This window comes from Tarenaya hassleriana, unplaced genomic scaffold (assembly GCF_000463585.1).
Source record: "Tarenaya hassleriana unplaced genomic scaffold, ASM46358v1 Cleome73, whole genome shotgun sequence".
Classification (NCBI taxonomy): Eukaryota; Viridiplantae; Streptophyta; class Magnoliopsida; order Brassicales; family Cleomaceae; genus Tarenaya; species Tarenaya hassleriana.
In genome coordinates, this window is record NW_010969839.1 from 260581 (window position 1) to 282050 (window position 21470).

Here is a 21470-nt window from a genome sequence, read left to right on the forward strand (position 1 = left end):
GGACTTCTCCTTTAACGCTCCAAATAGCTCCTTTTCGAGTCCAATCGTCTTCGAAACCTGTTATCTGCAAAACTAAAGCACAACCGGGTTTTGTGTCCTAACACGCCTAGAATGCCTATGAATGCATGTGATTATCCTATAAAACCTAGACAAACTCTCATCAAAATATAGAGAAGAATATGAGTTATCAAATCCCCCAGACTTAAACATTTGCTCGTTCTCGAGTAAAGAACGAAGGAATAAAATCTGCAAGACAGGGAATGACGAACATCAAATAGCATCATCGTGAGACTCAAAAGCAAAATATCCATCCAATACTAGTTTCCCGAGAATCGTACCCAAACCGGTCTACTATGATCTTCCTACCAAAGACTAATCTACCTAGCCATGGGATTTTTATTGCCGCCTAGAACCCATTAGAATCTCTTCAACTCACCAAGTATATTTCCGAACCCATCCTTATCTCAACTTAGCCTCTTCGATCTTAGTTCTACTTTTACCTGGATTTTTACCTTTTTGTTGAATTTCTCTATCAAACGCTAGCACCTCGGATTTCTAGGACGTTGAAGTTGAAGGACATCGTTTTTCTCTCTTTTTTTTTCTTCTTTTTTTTCTTTTCTCTTTTTTTTTCGTTAAATGCGATGTCCGACCCACAACTTAGACCCGAACCATCGATCGATGCACTCATGTCCTCGAACGATTTTTGTTAACGAGATTCTGACAGCGGAGTGTCGAGATGCTTTATTTTCCCAAGGCATTTGTCGAACTAGATTCCGTCGACCTGCAGGACTCGGAAAAAAAAGTTCTAAACGAAACTTATAACCTGGATATAGTCGTTTCAACTCTGTAGGTTCTAAATAACAACCCCATCCCACAAACTATATATAGAAAGTCTGGAGAACTATCAATTCGACACGGTTTAACCACGTTCTACAAAGTCACTAGATCATCAAGATATTCCAACTCTATCATCCCACAAATCTTCCAAATGATGCTCAAAACGGGTTTTCGAGGTATGCACGTGAACCTATATGATCCTAAATCTATATGATCAAATGCAATCATGCAAACCTAACAAAAATCATCTATGTGAAAAGAAAGAAATAGTGTAAATGCAACTAATGCAAAGTGATATGCAAAAGATGAAAAATTTTCCTAAGTCTATATGCATGATAAAATGCACCTAAACTAAATGCAATCCTACGTAGATAGACCTGAATGTATGAAGGATCTATCCACCCCCCCAGACTTGAACCATACACCGTCCACGGTGTAGACTCTCGCCCGAAAAAGTAGAATCGAAAACAACATATGGAAAGAACCAATAAGAGGGGTAGAGAAGGCTTAGCTCTGCGAAATTCGTTCGTTCGCAATGAAGTTAACTCACATCAAACGCAAGAGCTCTCACAAACTCTGTAAACTGGAACCTATCCAACATTGTCTCTTGGAAGTCGATGCTCATCTCTCGTGTGCCGGTGTAAACGCTCATAGAACAACAAACGTTATCCGAACAAAAGCATAATAATAGCAATGCATTCCGGAGGATCCAAAATACAATCATGGTCTCTACTACCTATGCTACAAAGAAAAAGAAAAAGAAGAGTTACCTAGTGCTCGGGTTGCCTCTCGAGAAGCGCTTGTTTAACGTCATTAGCTTGACCTATCTCGCTCAAATGATGGGAGGGTCTGAGAGGCGAAGATAATCGATCTTTCGCCACCCTGGATGTTGAGCATTAAGCGCATCTTTTGGACCTCGTGGATGCTTGAGCCTTCTATCCTCCTTGGGTTTCCAAACTTGTGAAGGAGGTGGATCTTGTGGACGTTTGAGCGATGATTTTGCTCGTTTCGATCCTCTCTTGCTCATTACCCCTACTCAACAACCTGTAATAGAAGGTTAAAACACGGATATAGGATTATGAGCGGGATATGTACCTCTCTCCATTGATGGTCTTGTGTTCCTATCCGTGTATGTGTGTTTCTTTGTCCTAAGCCTTTGAGGTAGGGGCTTCAATTTCACCTTCGGGGCATTCTCTAGACTCCAATCCGCTTTATTCAGCGTCTCCGTGTTAGGTGGTGGCTCTCTGGTCTCTAGAACGTCTTTAGTAATCGTCGTGGAGGGTTCGGAGACGTTCGTAGAAGAATCGGGTGTGTCGATGTAAAAAACGTCCGATTTGCTCAGAAAAACTTGATACGTGTGTACCGAGTCTAAAATCTATAATCCGATTCACAACTCACCGCAAGGATACGGATCGTCGTAACACGGGGTCGAACATGAGGACTGGTTGCTAAATCCAAATCTAAATCGAAAATAGATCAAGCAAGCAAGCACGTGATGATAGAAGTATATGGAATCTATAGGAAACGAAATAAGAAAGCAATAAAAACGAGTGACCTATCAAACAAGGATGACTACGGGTGTCGGGATCGTATTCACGTGTATGGGTATATGCTAAGCATGCGAGAATAATGATTATGACTTGTATTCGGAAATCATCAAGCAACAAAGATAGAGAATTTACCTCTCGGTCTACTAACTCACTACCTACAGAGTAACTCGTCAATCTCTCGATCTATTCAAGTTAACCCTAGGTGCATAAAGAACGCTATCATCAACCCTAGATCGATTAAACCATATCTCTATGTGAATAATACGATCTATCCTATTGATTTTGATCCGAAACCAACTCATATCTCTATGTAGTTTAGAATCTAAGATAATTGACCAAGAGGTTAGCAAACATCAATCCAATAAAAGCGCAAATCAATAGAACCGAAACAAATCAAAACCGAAATCCAAGTTAGGGTTCAAACATACCCAAAACACAAACGAATCCCTAACCCATAGTCGTGGATCTACTCACGGTTCATGGAAAAACACTGAGCAAAACTAGAAACAGAAAGAAAAGAGGGAGAAGAGGTTCAAACATACCCAAAACACAAACGAATCCCTAACCCATGGTCGTGGATCTACTCACGGTTCATGGAAAACAATAAAAAGCTCATAAAGAAAGAGAAAAAGAGAGGAAAGAAAGTCTCATGCAGATGTGTAGTCTCCACGGTCGAATCTTCCTTCTTCTTCCCGAAATCCCGTGAACTCTTATTCTTCTCTCACCAAAAGCTCTCCAAAAGTCTGTATCTAAGTGTTCTCTAAGGCTCTCTCATGTTCTAGGACGTGTCTGGGGCTTTTTTATAACCCTAGGGCGGCTCCCAGGAGTCCTATTCCCATTCTGATGCTGAAAATCGCGAAACAGTCCGGACCGATTCCAGGAGGATCCGGACCGGATCCAGATTCCTGGGCTCGAGCTCAGCTGTCTTGATTCGGACCGGATCCAGTTGGATCCGGTCCTGCACTGGCAGTTTTCTGGTCTTCGCGATTTCGCTCATATCTTTCTGCTCCGGTGTCGGATTTATGCGATTTTAGTGTCTACACGAAGCTCTTGAAGTGCTCTTTCCAATGATACAATTTCACACGATTTGGACCTCTGTGGAGAAAGATACTGATGTCGCAACATAAGTACCTCATCCAGACTTCTCCTTTAACGCTCCAAATAGCTCCTTTTCGAGTCCAATCGTCTTCGAAACCTGTAATCTGCAAAACTAAAGCACAACCGGGTTTTGTGTCCTAACACGCCTAGAATGCCTATGAATGCATGTGATTATCCTATAAAACCTAGACAAACTCTCATCAAAATATAGAGAAGAATATGAGTTATCACTCGTCTATAGTGCGCCACACATTTCTACAGTCTCGCTCACACGAGGGGCCCAACGATATCTCTCTCTTTTACGAGAGGTACAAATCCCATCTTGACTATCTACAATCCAGCACATGATTCGTGTCGTACCTGATACACGTCTTTATAGTCCTCCTGTTACGCAGGACGTTTGACGTATTTAAAGTACGCAACTCCTCATATTGGATTCCGTAGATATCTCAGGTCATAGGATACAATCATGGAATCTCATATAAGATTCAAGTAATGATGCTAGTCCATGTGACAATCTCATGCGGGTCAATCCAGTATTCCGTTCTCCAACGAATATCTATGATTGTGATCGCACCTAATACCCATGATCATTTCTATGATCATCTATCACACATCATACTAGTCTTTGTGACACCCGAAACCCGTATCCCGCAATAAGTGTTGCGTCACATGGACAATTAAAATAAAACTCAATTCCAAAAATCCGCGGGAATTTAAAACTTTTTTTTTCAGAGTTAGCGGAAGAAAAACATTCATCCATACATATATTTTTCTCCGCCAGAACACCTCACCTCACCCTAGCATCGTGCGTAGGTAATGTATTCCCCATGTGCATAGCACGACCACCTCTCTCCTCGGAATCCATCTACTTTGCAGTCACCCGGATCCGGCATAAATATATTTTTCTCCGCCAGAACACCTCACCCCACCCTAGCATCGATGTCACCTCTCGATACTAGGCGTCCGAAATTGATGTCACCTCTCAATACCAGAGTTCACCAGACGTCGGCTACCACCGACGCCATCGACTATAACGGGAGGGTCCATTGCTGCAACTCCCCCTCGCCGACAATCCGCCGCAGAAATACCTGTCAGGTTCGTGCCCAAACCTGGCAGAGTAAGTCCGTACCATCTCCTCGGGAGACCCCAATCTACCCGAATCTCAGGTATGTGTAATGCCTCATCATCGGGATAATCATATCCCAGGATCCGCTCAGTCGCTAACGGGAACGTTGGCACTGTTACCAAGAACCGTATTTTTCTCGTCACGTGATAGTACCGACTACAATCGGCTATCCACACAAGTCATCGGGGTGCCCATAACCGTCCTATCGTTCGGACGTTGGCGCGATTATGTCATCGCCTCAATACAAAATCATATCTCATATGGTGACATCCGACCCAGATCGGATGGCCCATGGATAGGACGCAATCTCGCAAACATCGTGCATTCAATCACAAACATCCATTTCTACAATCACGCGCTAAACGTTAATCCGAATCCTTTCGAATTAACATTAACGCCAAACCACCTACCCCAGTCATACGCATTTATATAGTTTATTCAGTATACATGTATTTCCGCTGGCATAGTGTTTTATATTCATTTATATATTTTCTTTGAGTCTTTCCAGTTAATTTACCGAATTATACCTCCGGTTTGACCTATCTGGTCCCGGTCCACCCGGATAACCAGTCCGGTTCATTCCGTGGTTTTTAGGCTTACCTGTTATTCATTTTTTGGTTCAGACTACGTGGGGTCCGGTCTGACACATATTTTCGGTTTATTATTACATTTCTCTCTTCTTCACGAAACTTACACAAACATACCTGATTTTCTACGAGTAATTCATCAAAAATTCTTATTTCAATTTAGAACGCGAATCATTTATCAATTAATCAAGAAACACTCAAAACCTAAACCCCATGTCAATAGACTTTCGAATTAAACTCTAATTCACTCACCTCGGGTTATGCTTACGGGTTGCTGATAGTGGATAGTGGATTTGGATGATGGATAGGGAACTTCCTAGAAATCCTCTGGGTCTGTAGAAGTCAAATTGAGTATTAAAATTTTTTTGGCTCCGGACGGTCGTCCCAAGCTCTTTTTTTTTAAACTTTAAATTTGTTCAAATTAAGTTTCGATCCTTCTGGATTACTAATTCAAGTTATCCCATATTTTTGCACTTGCCTTGAGTTTTGGTTTGATCCAAACTGCATTTAGTTTTATTTCAATTCTATTTATTTGGTTCTGAATTATTATTTGGACCGATAAATTGGGATTTTCTTTAACTTTATTATTATTATTATTATTATTATTATTATTATTATTATTATTATTATTATTATTATTATTATTATTATTATTATTATTATTATTATTATTATTATTATTACCATTATTTTTTTATCAACTTGAAGAACACGCCTTAGAAGGAAATATAGATTCAAATTAGAATCTTTCGTAAGTTTATTTTTTTTCTTTTCTTCTTCTTATTGTTAATATTATTTATTTTATTATTTATTTAAAAATGATGATTATAATTATTTTTATTATTATTAGCGTTATCATTATTGTTATTAAGATTATTATTATTTTTGATTTTATTATTATGATGATTATAATTATTAATATTATTATTTCAAAATTATTATTATTAGTTATGGTTATTATTATTATATTTTTTTATTCTTTATATGTTAATTCGGTCCGGACCAAAATTAGTTCGGTCTGATATGAATCTAGCGATTTTATAATAACACTCAAATATATCAAAATTTATCGGATTAAAACCTAAAATTCACAAAAATTCATTCAATAATATAAATCAAACATCAATTTAATGCAAACATGTCGAAATCACCAAGAATTAATGAAAATTGAATTTTTGAATTGAACTCGATTCACTCACAGTTGAATTCCTTTGCTTCTTGGGGGTTTGTGGGTTGTTTAGATGGTAGTTCCTTCGCTTAATCCGATCAAAATTATCGCTGGAGAGGGAAATCGATGTTGGGAGTGATGAGTAATTAGATGAAAAGAGAGAGACACTGAAAGAGTGAAGCATTAGAAGTAAAAGAAAAGAAAGAGATGACTTACCAAACCAAAAGACATAAGATTGAGTGATAGTCAGGAGCTAGAGAAAGGCTGCGATGGAGGAGTTTCTGGGAAATGATTGAGTGAAGGGAAACAACATGAGAACATATAGGAGAACATACGTAAAGGAAATGGAGAGAGAGAGAGTGTGGGTGATAGTGAAAGGAGCAGGTGAGTAAAACATGGAGGCATATTTTTGGGTTGTTACAATCTACCCCCTTAAAGTGAATTCGTCCTCGAATTCAAACGAACTTAAGTTGAAAGTTACGTGCCAAATAGATGAGGGTAATGATCGTGCATCTCCTTCTCCGGTTCCCACGTCATGTCGGAGACTTCTTGACTCAGTCACAGGACTTTGACTAAGGGAATCTCCTTATTCCGCAACTGTTTCGTCTTGTAGTCCACGATTTGTAGCGGCTCATCACGAAAGTGAACATTGTGGGTAACCTTAATATCCTACGGCCGTAAAATATGGGATGGATCTGCTACATATTTCTGTAACATGGACACGTGGAATACATCATGTATGTTGCCAAGTTCTGCCGGTAACTCCACTCGATACGCCATTGCTCCCACTTTCCCAATTACTGGATACGGCCCAATATAACGAGGCTTGAGCTTCCCGGTTTTACCGAACCTTGCGTGTCCTCTAATCGCCTGTACCCGAAGAAATACTTGATCGCTCATCTCTAGTTGGAAATCCCGTCTCCTTTTGTCTGCATAAGACTTCTGACGGTCTTGAGCAACTTTCAGGTTAACTTTGATATTTTTGATAACCTCAGTCGTTTCCTCCACAATTTCAGGCCCAAAATTTCGTCGTTCTCCAATTTCCGTCCAACAAAGTGGTGTCTTACAAGGTCGCCCATATAGTGCCTCGTAAGGTGGCATACCGATGCTAGCATGATAATTGTTGTTGTACGCAAATTCGCACAATATCAGGTGTCGGTCCCACGGAATTCCCCAATCTAGTATACATGCTCTCAACATATCCTCGAGCATTTGAATAGTCCGTTCCGACTGTCCATCTGTCTGTGGGTGATATGTCGTACTCATCTTTAGCTTCGTTCCCAATGCATCCTATATAGCATTCCATAGTCTCGAAGTAAAGCGAGGATCTCTGTCAGAGATAATCTCACTCGGCACTCCGTGTAATCGGACGATCTCATCCACATAGATATGTGCCAATCTCTCGACTGTGTACTCTTGTCGGATCGGTATAAAATGTGCCGATTTGGTTAATCGGTCCACAACCACCCAAATTGCATTCTTCTTCGTCGGAGTTGTTGGCAATCCAACCACGAAATCCATTGCTATAGAGTCCCACTTCCACTCCGGAATCTCTAATGGTTGCAACTTTCCTCCAGGCATTTGTCGTTCAGCCTTCACTTGCTGACACGTCAGATATCGCGCAACAAAATCTGCGACGTCTTTCTTGATGTCGAGCCATGTATATCATTGTCGTAAGCCTCGATACATCTTGCTAGCTCCTGGATGACTCGCTAATCTGGACTGATGAGCTTCTTTCAAGATTTTCTGTCTCAGCTTTGTGTCTCAGCTCACCGTTATCCGGTACACAAAGCCGGTTATGCAGTCTCAATTCCTGTACATCATCCAACTATACCCTTTCTCACGATATCGCTCAATCTCCTGTATGTACATCATGAGTTCTGGGTCATTGCGCTGCTCTGAAATCACCCCTCAGATCTGGGAACTGTTCATCCTCGGCAATCGTCAAATGATCCAATATAGCTGACAACTCTGCTATGTTTTCCTGTGATGAGGACAGTACTTTGATAGCAGACAATATCTTCTTCCGGCTCAATGCATCAGCTACGACATTTGCTTTACCCGGATGGTAAGCAATTTCTAAGTCATAATCAGCCATCAGTTCTAGCCATCGTCTTTGTCGGAGGTTCAAATCTTTATGCAAGATGACATGGGTTAAACTCTTATGATCGGTATTGAGTCTAACCTTCTCACCGTAAAGATAAGATCTCCAAATTTTTAGAGCGTGGATTATTGCGGCTAGCTCCAGATCATGAGTCGGATAGTTCTCCTCGTGTCTTTTCAACTGTCTGGATGCATACGCTATCACATGTCCTTCTTGCATTAAAACACAACCCAATCCTTGCCTCGATGCATCCGTGTACACGTCATACGAAACACCTGGGCATGGTAACGCCAAAATAGGTGCAGTTGTCAACCTCTTCTTGAGTTCCATGAAACTCTTCTCACAATCTTCTGTCTATTCGAAGCGTACATTCTTTCCCGTCAGTTTCGTCATTGGCTTTGCCAGTTTAGCGAATCCTTTAACGAAATGACGGTAATAGCCTGCTAAACCCAAGAAACTTTGAATTTCAGTCGCATTAGTGGGCGTCTTCCAATCCATTACTGCCTTGATCTTTGCTGGATCAACCTGGATACCTTGCGCTGAAATGACGTGACCAAGGAATCCGATTTCTTGCAACCAAAAACCACACTTGCTGAATTTAGCGTATAATTGATTATCTCTCAATCTCCATAAGATCTTCCGTAAGTGTTCTTCATGCGTCTGTTGGTCCGGTGAATATATCAAGAGATCGTCAATAAAGATTATGACGAACTCATCGAGATAATCGATGAACACGCGGTGCATCAACTACATGAAGACGGCTGGGGCATTCGTCAACCCAAATGGCATGACCACGAATTCGAAGTGGTCGTACCTCGTTCGAAAGGCAGTCTTCCGAATATCCCTAGCCTTTACACGGATCTGATAATACCCAGAACGTAAGTCGATCTTAGAAAACCACTTCGCTCCTTGCAACTGGTCAAGCAGCTCATCAATTCTCGGCAAGGGGTACCGATTCTTGATGGTCACTTGGTTAAGACCTCGGTAGTCAATGCAGAGTCGCATACTACCATCCTTCTTCTTCACAAATAACACCGGTGCTCCCCACGGTGATACGCTCAGTCGAATAAATCCTGTCTCCATTAGTTCGTTCAGCTGCTTCTTTAGTTCTGCCATCTCGGTCGGAGCCATCCGATAGGGAGTCTTAGATATTGGCTATGTTCCTGGCACAACCTCAACAGGGAAGTCTACCTCCCGTTCTGGTGGTAGTCCGGGTAATTCATCAGGAAAAACATCGGGAAATTCCCGAACTACAATAGTGTCTTCCAACTTTGCTTCTGCTTCTTCGCTTGCAGTGATTACAACTAGGTAGGCTTCCTTCCCCTTCTCCATCATCTTGTTGGCCTTCAGAGCTGATATAATTGGATACACCTTCCGTGACTTGTTTCCAATAAACTCGAATCCTCCGCTCTCCTCAGTGAATCAAATAGTTCGTTGGCGACAGTCAATCTGGGCTTGATGCTTCGACATCCAATTCATTTCCAGTATTAAGTCATAACCCCGGATAGGTACGACGATAAGATCTGCAGTCAACATCCTCCCACAGATAGTCAAGGGCATACAATGCAAAATCTCCTGCACTAGAAGAGTCTGTCCCGCAGGTGTAGTCGTATCGATCTCCATGATTGACAACTCTCCTGCATTTTTCTCACTCATAAAGCTATGGGTAGCTCCTGTGTCAAACAAAGTGACGCATGCAACATCATGTATGCAAATGATACATGTGATAGCGGCAACGTCAGCCCGGATAACCAGTCCGGTTCATTCCCTGGTTTGACCTCTGGTTTGACCGAATTATACCTCTGGTTTGACCTATCTGGTCTCGGTCCGCCCGGATAACCAGTCCGGTTCATTCCCTGGTTTTTAGGCTTACTTGTTATTCATTTTTGGGTTCAAACTACGTGGGGTCCGGTCTGACCCATATTTTCGGTTTATTATTATATTTTTCTCTTCTTCACGAAACTTACACAAACATACCTGATTTTGTACGAGTAATTCATCAAAAATTCTTATTTCAATTTAGAACGTGAATCAATTATCAATTAATCAAGAAATACTCAAAACCCAAACCCCTTGTCAATAGACTTCCGAATTAAACTCAAATTCACTCACCTCGGGTTATGCTTGCGGGTTGCGGATAGTGGATAGTGGATTTGGGTGATGGATAGAGAACTTCCTAGAACTCCTCTGGGTCTGTAGAAGTCAAATTGAGTATTAATTTTTTTTTTGCTCCGGACGATCGTCCCAAGCTCTTTTTTTTTTAAATTATAAATTTGTTCAAATTAAGTTTCGATCCTTCTGGATTACTAATTCAAGTTATCCCATATTTTTGCACTTGCCTTGAGCTTTGGTTTGATCCAACCTGCATTCAGTTTTATTTCAATTCTATTTATTTGGTTCTGAATTATTATTTGGACCGATAAATTGAGATTTTCTTTAACTTTATTTATTTATTATTATTATTATTATTATTATTATTATTATTATTATTATTATTATTATTATTATTATTACCATTATTTTTTTTATCAACTTGAAGAACACGCCTTAGAAGGAAATATAGATTCAAATTAGAATCTTTCGTAAGTTTATTTTTTTTTCTTTTTCTTCTTCTTATTGTTAATATTATTTATTTTATTATTTACTTTATAATGATGATTATAATTATTTTTATTATTATTAGCGTTATCATTATTGTTATTAAGATTATTATTATTTTTTATTTTATTATTATGATGATTATAATTATTAATATTATTATTTCAAAATTATTATTATTAGTTATGGTTATTATTATTATATTTTTTTATTCTTTATATTATAATTCGGTCCGGACCAAAATTAGTTCGGTCTGATATGGATCTAGCGATTTTATAATAACACTCAAATATATCAAAATTTATCGGATTAAAACCTAAAATTCACAAAAATTCATTCAATGATATAAATCAAACATCAATTTAATGCAAACATGTCGAAATCACCAAGAATTAATAAAAATTGAATTTTCGAATTGAACTCGATTCACTCATAGTTGAATTCCTTTGCTTCTTGGGGGTTTGTGGGTTGTTTAGATGGTAGTTCCTTCGCTTAATTCGATCAAAATTATCGCTGGAGAGGAAAATCGATGTTGGGAGTGATGAGTAACTAGATGAAAAGAGAGAGACACTGAAAGAGTGAAGCATTAGAAGTAAAAGAAAAGAAAGAGATGACTTACCAAACCAAAAGACATAAGATTGAGTGATAGTCAGTAGCTAGAGAAAGGATGCGATGGAGGAGTCTCTGAGAAACGATTGAGTGAAGGGAAACAACATGAGAACATATAGGAGAACATACGTAAAGAAAATGGAGAGAGAGTGTGTGGGTGATAGTGAAAAGAGCAGGTGAGTAAAACGTGGAGGCATGTTTTTGGATTGTTACCGTCTTAACACATCATTGTTCTCATAATGACATATGACTAGGGAGTTTAGTAGTGTTATGAACAATACATGGATTTCATAACATATTAAAGCATGCACAATACGTAATGAATCAAACATTCATCCATAAAACCATACAAAGTGTCAATACATCAAATGTATCTAAATAAAGCTCATACAGCAGTACATCATAGAGTACTAAACCAATATATTCTTTCCTGTCAGTTTCATGCCAGTTTAGTGAATTCCTCAACAAAACGATGATAATAGCCTGCTAAACCCAAGAAACTTCGAATTTCGGTCGCATGAGTAGGCGTCTTCTAACCCATTACTATCTCGATCTTTGCCAGATCAACCTGGATCCCTTGCGCAGACACTACGTGACCAAGGAATCCAATTTCTTGCAACCAAAAACCACACTTGTTGTATTTAGTGTATAACTGATTATCCCGCAATCGTCATAAGATCTTCCACAAGTGTTCTTCATGAGTTTGGTAGTCCGGTGAATATATCAAGAGATCGTCAATGAAGATTATGACGAACTCATCGAGATATTTCATGAACACACGGTGCATTAGCTGCATGAAAACCGCTGGAGCATTCGTCGATCCAAATGGCATGACCATAAATTCAACGTGGTTGTATCGCGTTCGAAAAGTAGTCTTCTGAATATCCACAACCTTCACTCGGATCTGGTAATACCCAGAGCGCAAATCGATCTTTGAAAACCATTTCGCTCCTTGCAGTTGGTCAAGCAACTCATCAATTCTCGGCAAGGGGTACCGATTCTTGATGGTCACTTGATTAAGGCCTCAGTAGTCAATGCAGAGTCGCATACTACCATCCTTCTTCTTCACAAATAACACCGGTACTCCCCATGGTGATACACTCGGTCGGATAAATCCTGTGATCTCCATTAGTTTGTTTAGCTGCTTCTTCAGTTCTGTCATTTCGATCGGAGCCATCCGATAGGGGGTCTTAGATATTGGCTCCGTTCCTGGCACAACCTCAATGGAGATCTACCTCCCGTTCTGGTGGTAGTCCGGGTAGTTCATCAGGAAATACATCTGGGAATTCCTGAACCACAGCAGCGTCTTCCAGCTTTGCTTCTGCTTCTTCGGTTGGTATGATTACAACCAGGAAGGCTTCATTCCCCTTCTCGACCATCTTGTTGGCCTTCAATGCTGATATAATGGGATACACCTTCCGTGACCTGTTCCCAACGAACTCAAATCCTCCGCTCTCCTCATTGAACCAAATAGCTCGCTGGCGACAGTTAATCTGGGCTTGATGCTTCGACAACCAATCCATTTCCATTATCAAGTCATAACCCCGTATAAGTACAACGATAAGATCTGCAGTCAACATCCTCCCGCAGATAGGTAAGGGCATGCAATACAAAATCCCCTGTATTGGAAGAGTCTGTTTCACAGGCATACACATCGTGATCAATCTCCATGATCGACAACTCTCCTGCCTTTTTCTCACTCAAGAAGCTACGTGTAGCTCTTGTGTCAAATAAAGTAATGCATGTCACTTCATGTATGTAAATGGTACCTATGATGGCAGCAATGTCAGCCTCCTCTGTGTAATCGTCGTCAGTGACCTCATAGGTGGTCAACGGCTCTGCCGCCTATGGCTCCTCCACTGTGTACGGGTCCTCTTGGGCAACTTCCTCAGTCGTGAGAGCATAAACTCTCGGTGCAATCCCTGATCTCCTCTGTGGTGGATGCAGTGGCTTGTTGTTAGCTTGAGGAGCTATTTTTGTAGTGCATCTAGCAGCAAAATGCCCCGGTTAACCGTAACTAGCATGTCATGGTGTTCCCGCAGGGTCCAGTATGGTCTCGACCACACTTAGAGCATGACCTCGTAAACTGTAGTGGTTGCACTGGTGTTGTAGGGAGAAATGTTGGAGCCTTCCCCTGATCGCGAGGTTGACTTGTCTGGTCAATCCTCATAGGGGGACGGTTGGTCGGAACTCTCCTGTATGGGCCACGGTCTTGTATCTTGGCGTCCATCTTCTCATTCTCACTTTGTTTCACCTTGTCGAGTTGGTTGATGTACCGACTCAACGTAGGGTATTCATGACACTCGATTCTCTTCCTGAGAGAAGGACGTAATCCAGCGATGAATTTTTGGATCTTGTATTCCTCGATTGGAACTAGATGAGCTCCATACTTCAGCAACCGGTTGAATTCCACTTCCTACTCTCGAACAGTCAGGTTACCCTGCTCGAGATGAAGGAATTCCACGATGCGGTGGCCCTGATCCTGCCTCTGATAACACTTCTGTTCAAACTTCGCCCGGAATTCATTCCATAAGAACTGGTGTTCTGCAGGAGCCTCACGTACGACTCTCTCCCACCAGTGGCGAGCTGCGCCAGCCAGATGATGGCTCCCAATCTCAGTACGGTACCCCAGCAGGCACCGGATATAGTTGAAATGATGAGTAATCTTGATGATCCAGTCTTCATCTGCCTCCGTGCTAAAAGAACCCTCAAACTCCGGAGTGCCCAGGGCTCGGAGTTCTTTAACGAATGGCAAGTAGTCCACTACCACTTGCTCTAGAATCCTCGGAGGTACAGGCATCGGTGGTGGTGGTGGCAAACCTCCCTCCGCGCAGGTGGTGCAGCAGGCGGTGGCGGTGGTGATGGCATGCAGCCTCGTACTGTTGGTTGTAATGCTCTACGATGATGATATGACATTTTGACTATGTATTGATTCATTGGTTTATGAATGCATTACTTTTCCCGTGATATGATTGGCATGTTTGTTATATTTCGGTAGATATCCTTGAATCATTGCAGATGATTCTAAAATCTCTGGTCAGTTGTCATTGTGGGAAAAGTGATGAATTAAGACCAACATGATGTGTGATTGATGATGATGATCATATGCATTGGATGCAAATCACAATCACGGGTACTCATTTGGAACGAGTGACTGGATGACCCGCATGAGATTATCATATGGACATGAGTCATGACTTGAATCTCATACAGCGTTTCGTTCTTGGATCCTTAGACCTGAGATGTCTAGAGGATCTGATATGAGGAGTGGCGTGTCTTGACTGCGTCAAACGTCGTCTTTAACCGGATGATCATAACGGCATTGCTCAGATACGTTCACGAATCATATGCAGATAATAGACATGCAATACGGGACTTGTCACCTACTAAGCATGAGAGATGTCGCTGGGCCCCTCGTCGAAATCAGACTGTGAAAATGCGTGGCCACGCTATAGATGCAGTTGCATCTATTTTATCAGTCGATTTGCCTAGACGAGTAAGCGGTTGAACTTGAAGGGTGGTTCATACCATGCCCTTGTTCAACATACGACATCGTGAGACAAAGGATCAGAACTCGAACTATTGTTGGCTTTGTTAGATCACCTCTAACTCTATTCTAGGTGGGTGGTCATGGCGTCTTGCTAGAGACGAACCATGACTTATGATTCGGGAAAGGGTTTCCGAAGCCACTGCCACTTCGAATGGGCCTACAAGGTCACACACCATTAGGGATGGATCACACGTGAAGAAAACGATGCGAGAAAGGAACCACGGAACGAGCTGGAAGGGTTCCAGACGGTCCAGCCATGTCAGTTCGTCCGTTCCGCTGAAGAATGGACCGACCGTTCGCGAGGTCCAGGCGTACAGACCGTCCGTTCTGCGTGTAGTTACGGATCGTCCGTTCTGCGTAGAAGGTCAGACGGTCCGGTCCAGACCTAGACCGGACGGTCTGACTTACGGGACAGTTTCCTTTTTTCGCGTTTTAGGGTTTTGGGCAATACTAATTAATGAGGGAAGCCGCCACAAACTCTAGGTAATCATCCTCAGACGTCCTAGACACTTCCTAGAGCTTTGGAGAAGCTTTCTCTTGAGTTCTAAATACCGGAATATCGATTCCAAGTCTAGGACATCGTTTTCTCTTTACAAATCCTAGCAGATACGTTCCAAAGTGTTGGAATTCATCCCGCCGGTGTGGATACGTGTAGAGTAGTTGTGCTTTCAACTCTAGGTGATTAAAACAGGCCCTGGATCGATTAATACTTCCAGATCTTGATAGAACGAGGTAAGTATTCGAATCCCACGGTGATATTACACGTTCTTTCGGGTTATTGCACAATTGGTTTTGTGTGACGTTTGGCTAGGTTTAGATCTTTTTCTTCCGCTGCATGAAACCTAGAAACCAAACCCTAGACCGATGAGATCACATGCTAGGAATCCGTAGGGAACCCAACAGTGGTATCAGAGTCTGGTTCTCTATATATCGCCGTGCCTGTTGCCTGTTTGCATGATTTTAATTGTTAAGATGCATGTAAACAATAGATCTTTGCAGGTTTGCATGATTTTAATTGTTAGAATGGATGTAGACTATAGATCTTTGCATGTTTTTCATGGTTTTAATGGTTAGAATGCATGTAAACATGAGATCTATGCTTGTTTGATTATTTTGATTGTTGAATGATGCATGGATGAGCGATGGTTCTTGGGAGGCTTGACGGTGCGTCGAAACGGGGATGAAAACCCTAGTTTTCGGGACCTGAAACCGAGATCCGAAGTCTGTCCGTCACGTGGACCGACCGGTCTAGAGAGTAGACCGATCGGTCTACGCGTGACGACAGTTATTCCCTTTTAGGTCAAATTAGGTCAGACCGACCGGTCCAAGGGTTGGACCGACCGGTCTGGACCGATGACCAAAAGAGGATGTCGGATCACGTTCGATAGACCGACCGGTCTGATCTTGGGACCGATCGGTCCGGGTCTGGTGGAACGTTCGATCTTCGGGGTCGGTCTGCACTCGGTCCGAGAGACTGGACCGATCGGTCCAAAGGTTGGACCGACCGGTCTGGGACTTCGAGACCAGTGATCAGTCCGTTCGGTCCGAATAGGTCCGGACCGATCGGTCCAAAGGTTGGACCGACCGATCTGGGTCTCGAACCAAGACCGAACAACTCAGAACGGTCTGTGCTGGTCAGACCGATCGGTCCACAGGCCGGACCAGTCGGTCTGGACTTCAGACAATCCGGGATTCCGAAAATTCAGGTTTTTGATCGAACAATCGTTGTGTCGGATCAATTATCAGAATTGGAATCAAAGCCTCATATAAGACCAAGCTTGATGATAATCCAGAATTCAGAGTTTTGATTGTGCAATCGTTGTCTCGAATCAAATATCTGAATTAGGATATTGAGAGGGTTCTGGTATCGAATCTAAGGCAAACAATTGTTGTTTGGCCAAGGGATTCTATACATAGACGACTCAATAGAACTAAGTGTATTTCAAGAACTAAGTGTAGTTCAACTGAGTTGATCAGAACAATTTGACTGAACTGACTTGAATTCAGTTAAGGTATCCTGATGTTCAAGTCACCTATGCCTCATGTAATCTCAAGTTGTTACCGCCCATTAGTAGAGCAACTGTCAAGGCCTCGATCGGGTCATGCCCTAGCTGAGCGTGCCTGACTATCTTGGTGAGGCAGTATGGAGAAATCGTGATTCTCAGAGTTCAAATATGGTTGAGCTTGAATTGGGTTATCAAGTCGGACTTGGACCTGATGGTAAGGATGGGATGAGGAACATGCATACTCATCTAGGAATCACATAGGATGTGATTGACAAAGTGTTGTCTACCTAAATAGCATGGTTTTGAGCGTCATGCCCTAGCTGACTCAAAAGCATGTGAAATATGGATCCTAGCTCACTTAGAAACTCATTGAGGGTGTTTTTCTTAGTGGGAGCCTGTCATATTGCATCTATTATCTGTGTTAGTAAGTGTACTAAGCGACTTGCATATCTTCTGTCTGTTTGTTTGTCTTTTTCTATAGTACATATCTGTTGCAGGAATCTGGTTAATCTCACCATGCGATCTATCCTTATGAAGGATAAGCCTCTGACCACGGCTTCTAGATCGATCATTGATGCTTATTGGAAGCATGAGGATGATGATCTGGACGTGTCCAGCTTGATGCTTGGAAAGATGTCTTCAGAATTGCATGAACAATTAGATGACATGTACAATTCATTGATGGTTGATCAGTTGAATATGTCATTACAAGAGAAAGCTGGGAGCCAAGGAAAGAATGATATGGTGGTTGTTGGAAAGAGTTCCAACAAAAGGAAGCGTTCCAAAGGTAAGGGCAAGAGAAAAGTGACAAGTGTTGTCACTAAGCCTAAGCCCAAACCCAAGAACGAAGAGTGTTATTTCTGTCATGCTGATGGGCATTGGTATAGAAATTGCAGACTCTACCTGGAAGTTCAGAGGAAGAAGAAGCTTGCAGAAGTTTCAACTTCTGGTATCTTCATTATAGAGGCTAACTGTGTACTTCTACATCATGGGTATTGGATACCGGATGTGCCTCGCACATTTGTACAAATGTGCAGGGACTGCGGGGAAGTAGACAATTGGCGAAGGGTGAAGTAGATCTCCACGTCGGGAATGGAGCAAAAGTTGCTGCATTGATTGTCGGGACTTACGATCTGACTTTACCTTCTAGCCTTGTATTGGAGTTGCATGATTGTTATTTTGTACCTGCCATCAGTAGGAACATCATATCGATTTCTTGCTTAGACTCAGATGGTTTCAGATTTGTTATTGAGAACAAATGTCTGTCCGTTTATAGAGGCGATTTATTCTATGGTAAGGGTTACCAGTTTAATGGCCTTTATATTTTGGAAGATGAACCATCTGGATACAGGTCGAACGACTTAAACCCGACCTATCTCTGGCATTGTCGACTTGGCCACATCAACGAGAAACGCATAGCGAAGCTTCATTCTGATGGACTTCTTGATTCTTTTCATTATGAGTCAATTGAATCATGTGATTCATGTTTGATGAAGGAGAACGGGCTACAGAGTTGCTAGAACTCATACATAGTGATGTATGCGGTCCTATGAGTGATTCATGTTTGATGAAGGAGAACGGGCTACAGAGTTGCTAGAACTCATACATAGTGATGTATGCGGTCCTATGAGCTCGCCCGCTAGAGGAGGTTATATGTACTTTGTTACGTTTACTGATATGATTTCAGTAGGTACGGTTATGTCTACTTGATGAGACATAAGTCTGAAACGCTTGAATTGTTCAAGAATTTCAGAAACGAGGTAAGAACCAACTTGGCAAGAGGATCAAGTTGCTTCGATCTGATCGAGGTGGCGATTTTATGAGCCAAGAGTTCACTGACTATCTGGTAGATTGTGGGATTGTCTCACAGCTGACTCCGCCTGGAACGCCACAATGGAATGGCGTTTCCGAGAGGAGGAACCGTACCCTATTAGATATGGTACGGTCTATGATGAGTCATGTCGATCTTCCTAAATCTTTTTGGGGTTACGCCTTGGAAACGACAACGCTTATACTGAACAACTGTCCAACAAAGTCGGTTCAGAAGACACTATATGAGATATGGATTGGGAAGTGTCCAAGGTTAGCATTTATGAAGATTTGGGGATGCGACGTTTACGTGAAACGTCTGGCTTCTGATAAGCTATCCGCCAAGTCTGATAAATGCATATTTGTGGGTTACCCTAAGGAAACTAAAGGGTACTGGTTCTACAACCCATCTGAGAACAAAGTGTTTGTTGCTCGGAATGGATCTTTCTTGGAGAGAGAGTTCATCTCCAAGAGAGTTAGTGGGAGTAAAATAGATCTCGAAGAAGTTCGAGAGCCACAAGTAGTCGAAGAACCGAGTGAACAGGTCGAATCGGTTCAACCTGTGTCACAAGTTGTTGAGACAGTACCTCCTAGTGGACCTCGGAGATCTGGTAGAATTCGCCAAGAGCCTACAAGATATGGTTTTCTTATGACTGGAAACGACGAACTCATATTGTTAGAACATGATGAGCCTACGTCGTATTCAGAGGCTGTGGCGAGTTCCGATTCCGAGAAATGGCACCAGGCCATGGAGTTTGAGATGCAATCCATGTACGACAACAAAGTGTGGACTTTGGTTGATTCATTCGATGGTATTAAGACCATTGGATGAAGAAAACCGACATGGATGGCATCGTGCATACCTATAAGGCACGACTCGTCACGAAAGGGTTTCGGCAGATTCATGGTATAGACTATGATGAAACCTTTTCACCAGTCGTGATGCTTAAATCCATACGGATTCTGCTAGCCGTAGCTGGGTATTATGACTACGAGATATGGCAGATATGACGTCAAGACCACTGTGTATTATGACTACGAGATATGGCAGATGCACGTCAAGACTGCATTCCTTAACGGGAATTTGCTCGAGGATGTGTACATGACACAACCTGAGGGTTTTGTTGATCCTAAGAGTCCGAGGAAGGTGTGCAAGCTTGAGAGATCCATTTATGGATTGAAGCAGGCTTCGAGGAGCTGGAATCTTCGATTTGACGAGGCGGTCAAAACGTTTGGCTTCCTGCAAAACGAAGATGAGCCATGTATTTACAAGAAGGTCAGTGGGAGCGCAGTGGTCTTCCTTGTACTTTATGTGGATGATATATTGCTCATCGGAAATGACATTCCTACCTTGCAAGGAGTAAAATCATGGCTAGGATCGGTCTTTTCGATGAAGGACTTACGAGAAGTCGCATATATTCTAGGAGTCAAGATCTATAGAGATAGATCGAGAAGGCTTCTTGGTCTAAGTCAGAGTACATACATTGACAAGGTCTTGAATCGGTTCAAGATGCAAGACTCAAAGAGGGGTGCCTTGCCAATGGGACATGACGTGGCTCTTAGCAAGACTCAGTGTCCAAAGACACAGGATGAGCAAGAGCGCATGAGTAGGATTCCATATGCCTCGGCAATTGGATCCATCATGTACCCATGTTGTGTACTCGTCTGGATGTATCATATGCATTGAGTATGACTAGTAGATATCAGTCTTAACTAGGTGAGGCTCACTGGATTGCGGTCAAGAACATCCTTAAGTACTTGAGAAGGACTAAGGATTTGTTCTTGGTGTATGGCGGATTGGAAGACGAGCTCGCTATAAGGGGTTATACCGATGCTAGTTTCCAGACCGACAGAGACCTGGGCGTCGTTCCTAGCATTGCAGATCCCATTGAGTTGTACTGTGACAACAATGGTGCGATCGCACAAGCTAAGGAACCCCGGTCACACCAGAGATCCAAACACATACTCAGGCGATTTCACCTGATCAGAGAAATCATCGACAGAGGAGACGTGAAGTTAAGCAGAGTATCGACAGATGATAATATTACTGACCCGCTGACGAAGCCTCTCCCTTCGTCAAAGCATGATTGTCATGTTATGTGTATGGGGATTAGATGCTTGTAAGATAGATCATAGAGCATAGTGGGAGATTGTTGGTTGTAATGCTCTACGATGATCCGTTATATGATATTTTGACTATGTATTGATTCATTGGTTTATGAATGCATTACTTTTCCCGTGATATGATTGGCATGTTTGTTATATTTCGGTAGATATCCTTGAATCATTGCAGATGATTCTAAAATCTCTGGTCAGTTGTCATTGTGGGAACAGTGATGAATTAAGACCAGCATGATGTGTGATTGATGATGATGATCATATGCATTGGATGCAAATCACATTCACGGGTACTCATTTGGAACGA

At 42.0% G+C, this 21470-nt stretch overlaps 1 protein-coding gene across 1 annotated transcript; it reads right to left on the reverse strand.

Annotated features, from left to right (window-relative positions):
* Positions 1-12900: 12900 nt before the first annotated feature.
* Positions 12901-13335, reverse strand: LOC104801721. The gene has a single exon (XM_010525060.1). The coding sequence runs from the start codon at positions 13333-13335 to the stop codon at positions 12901-12903; it is 435 nt and encodes a 144-aa protein (XP_010523362.1).
* Between the last annotated feature and the right edge of the window lie 8135 nt (positions 13336-21470).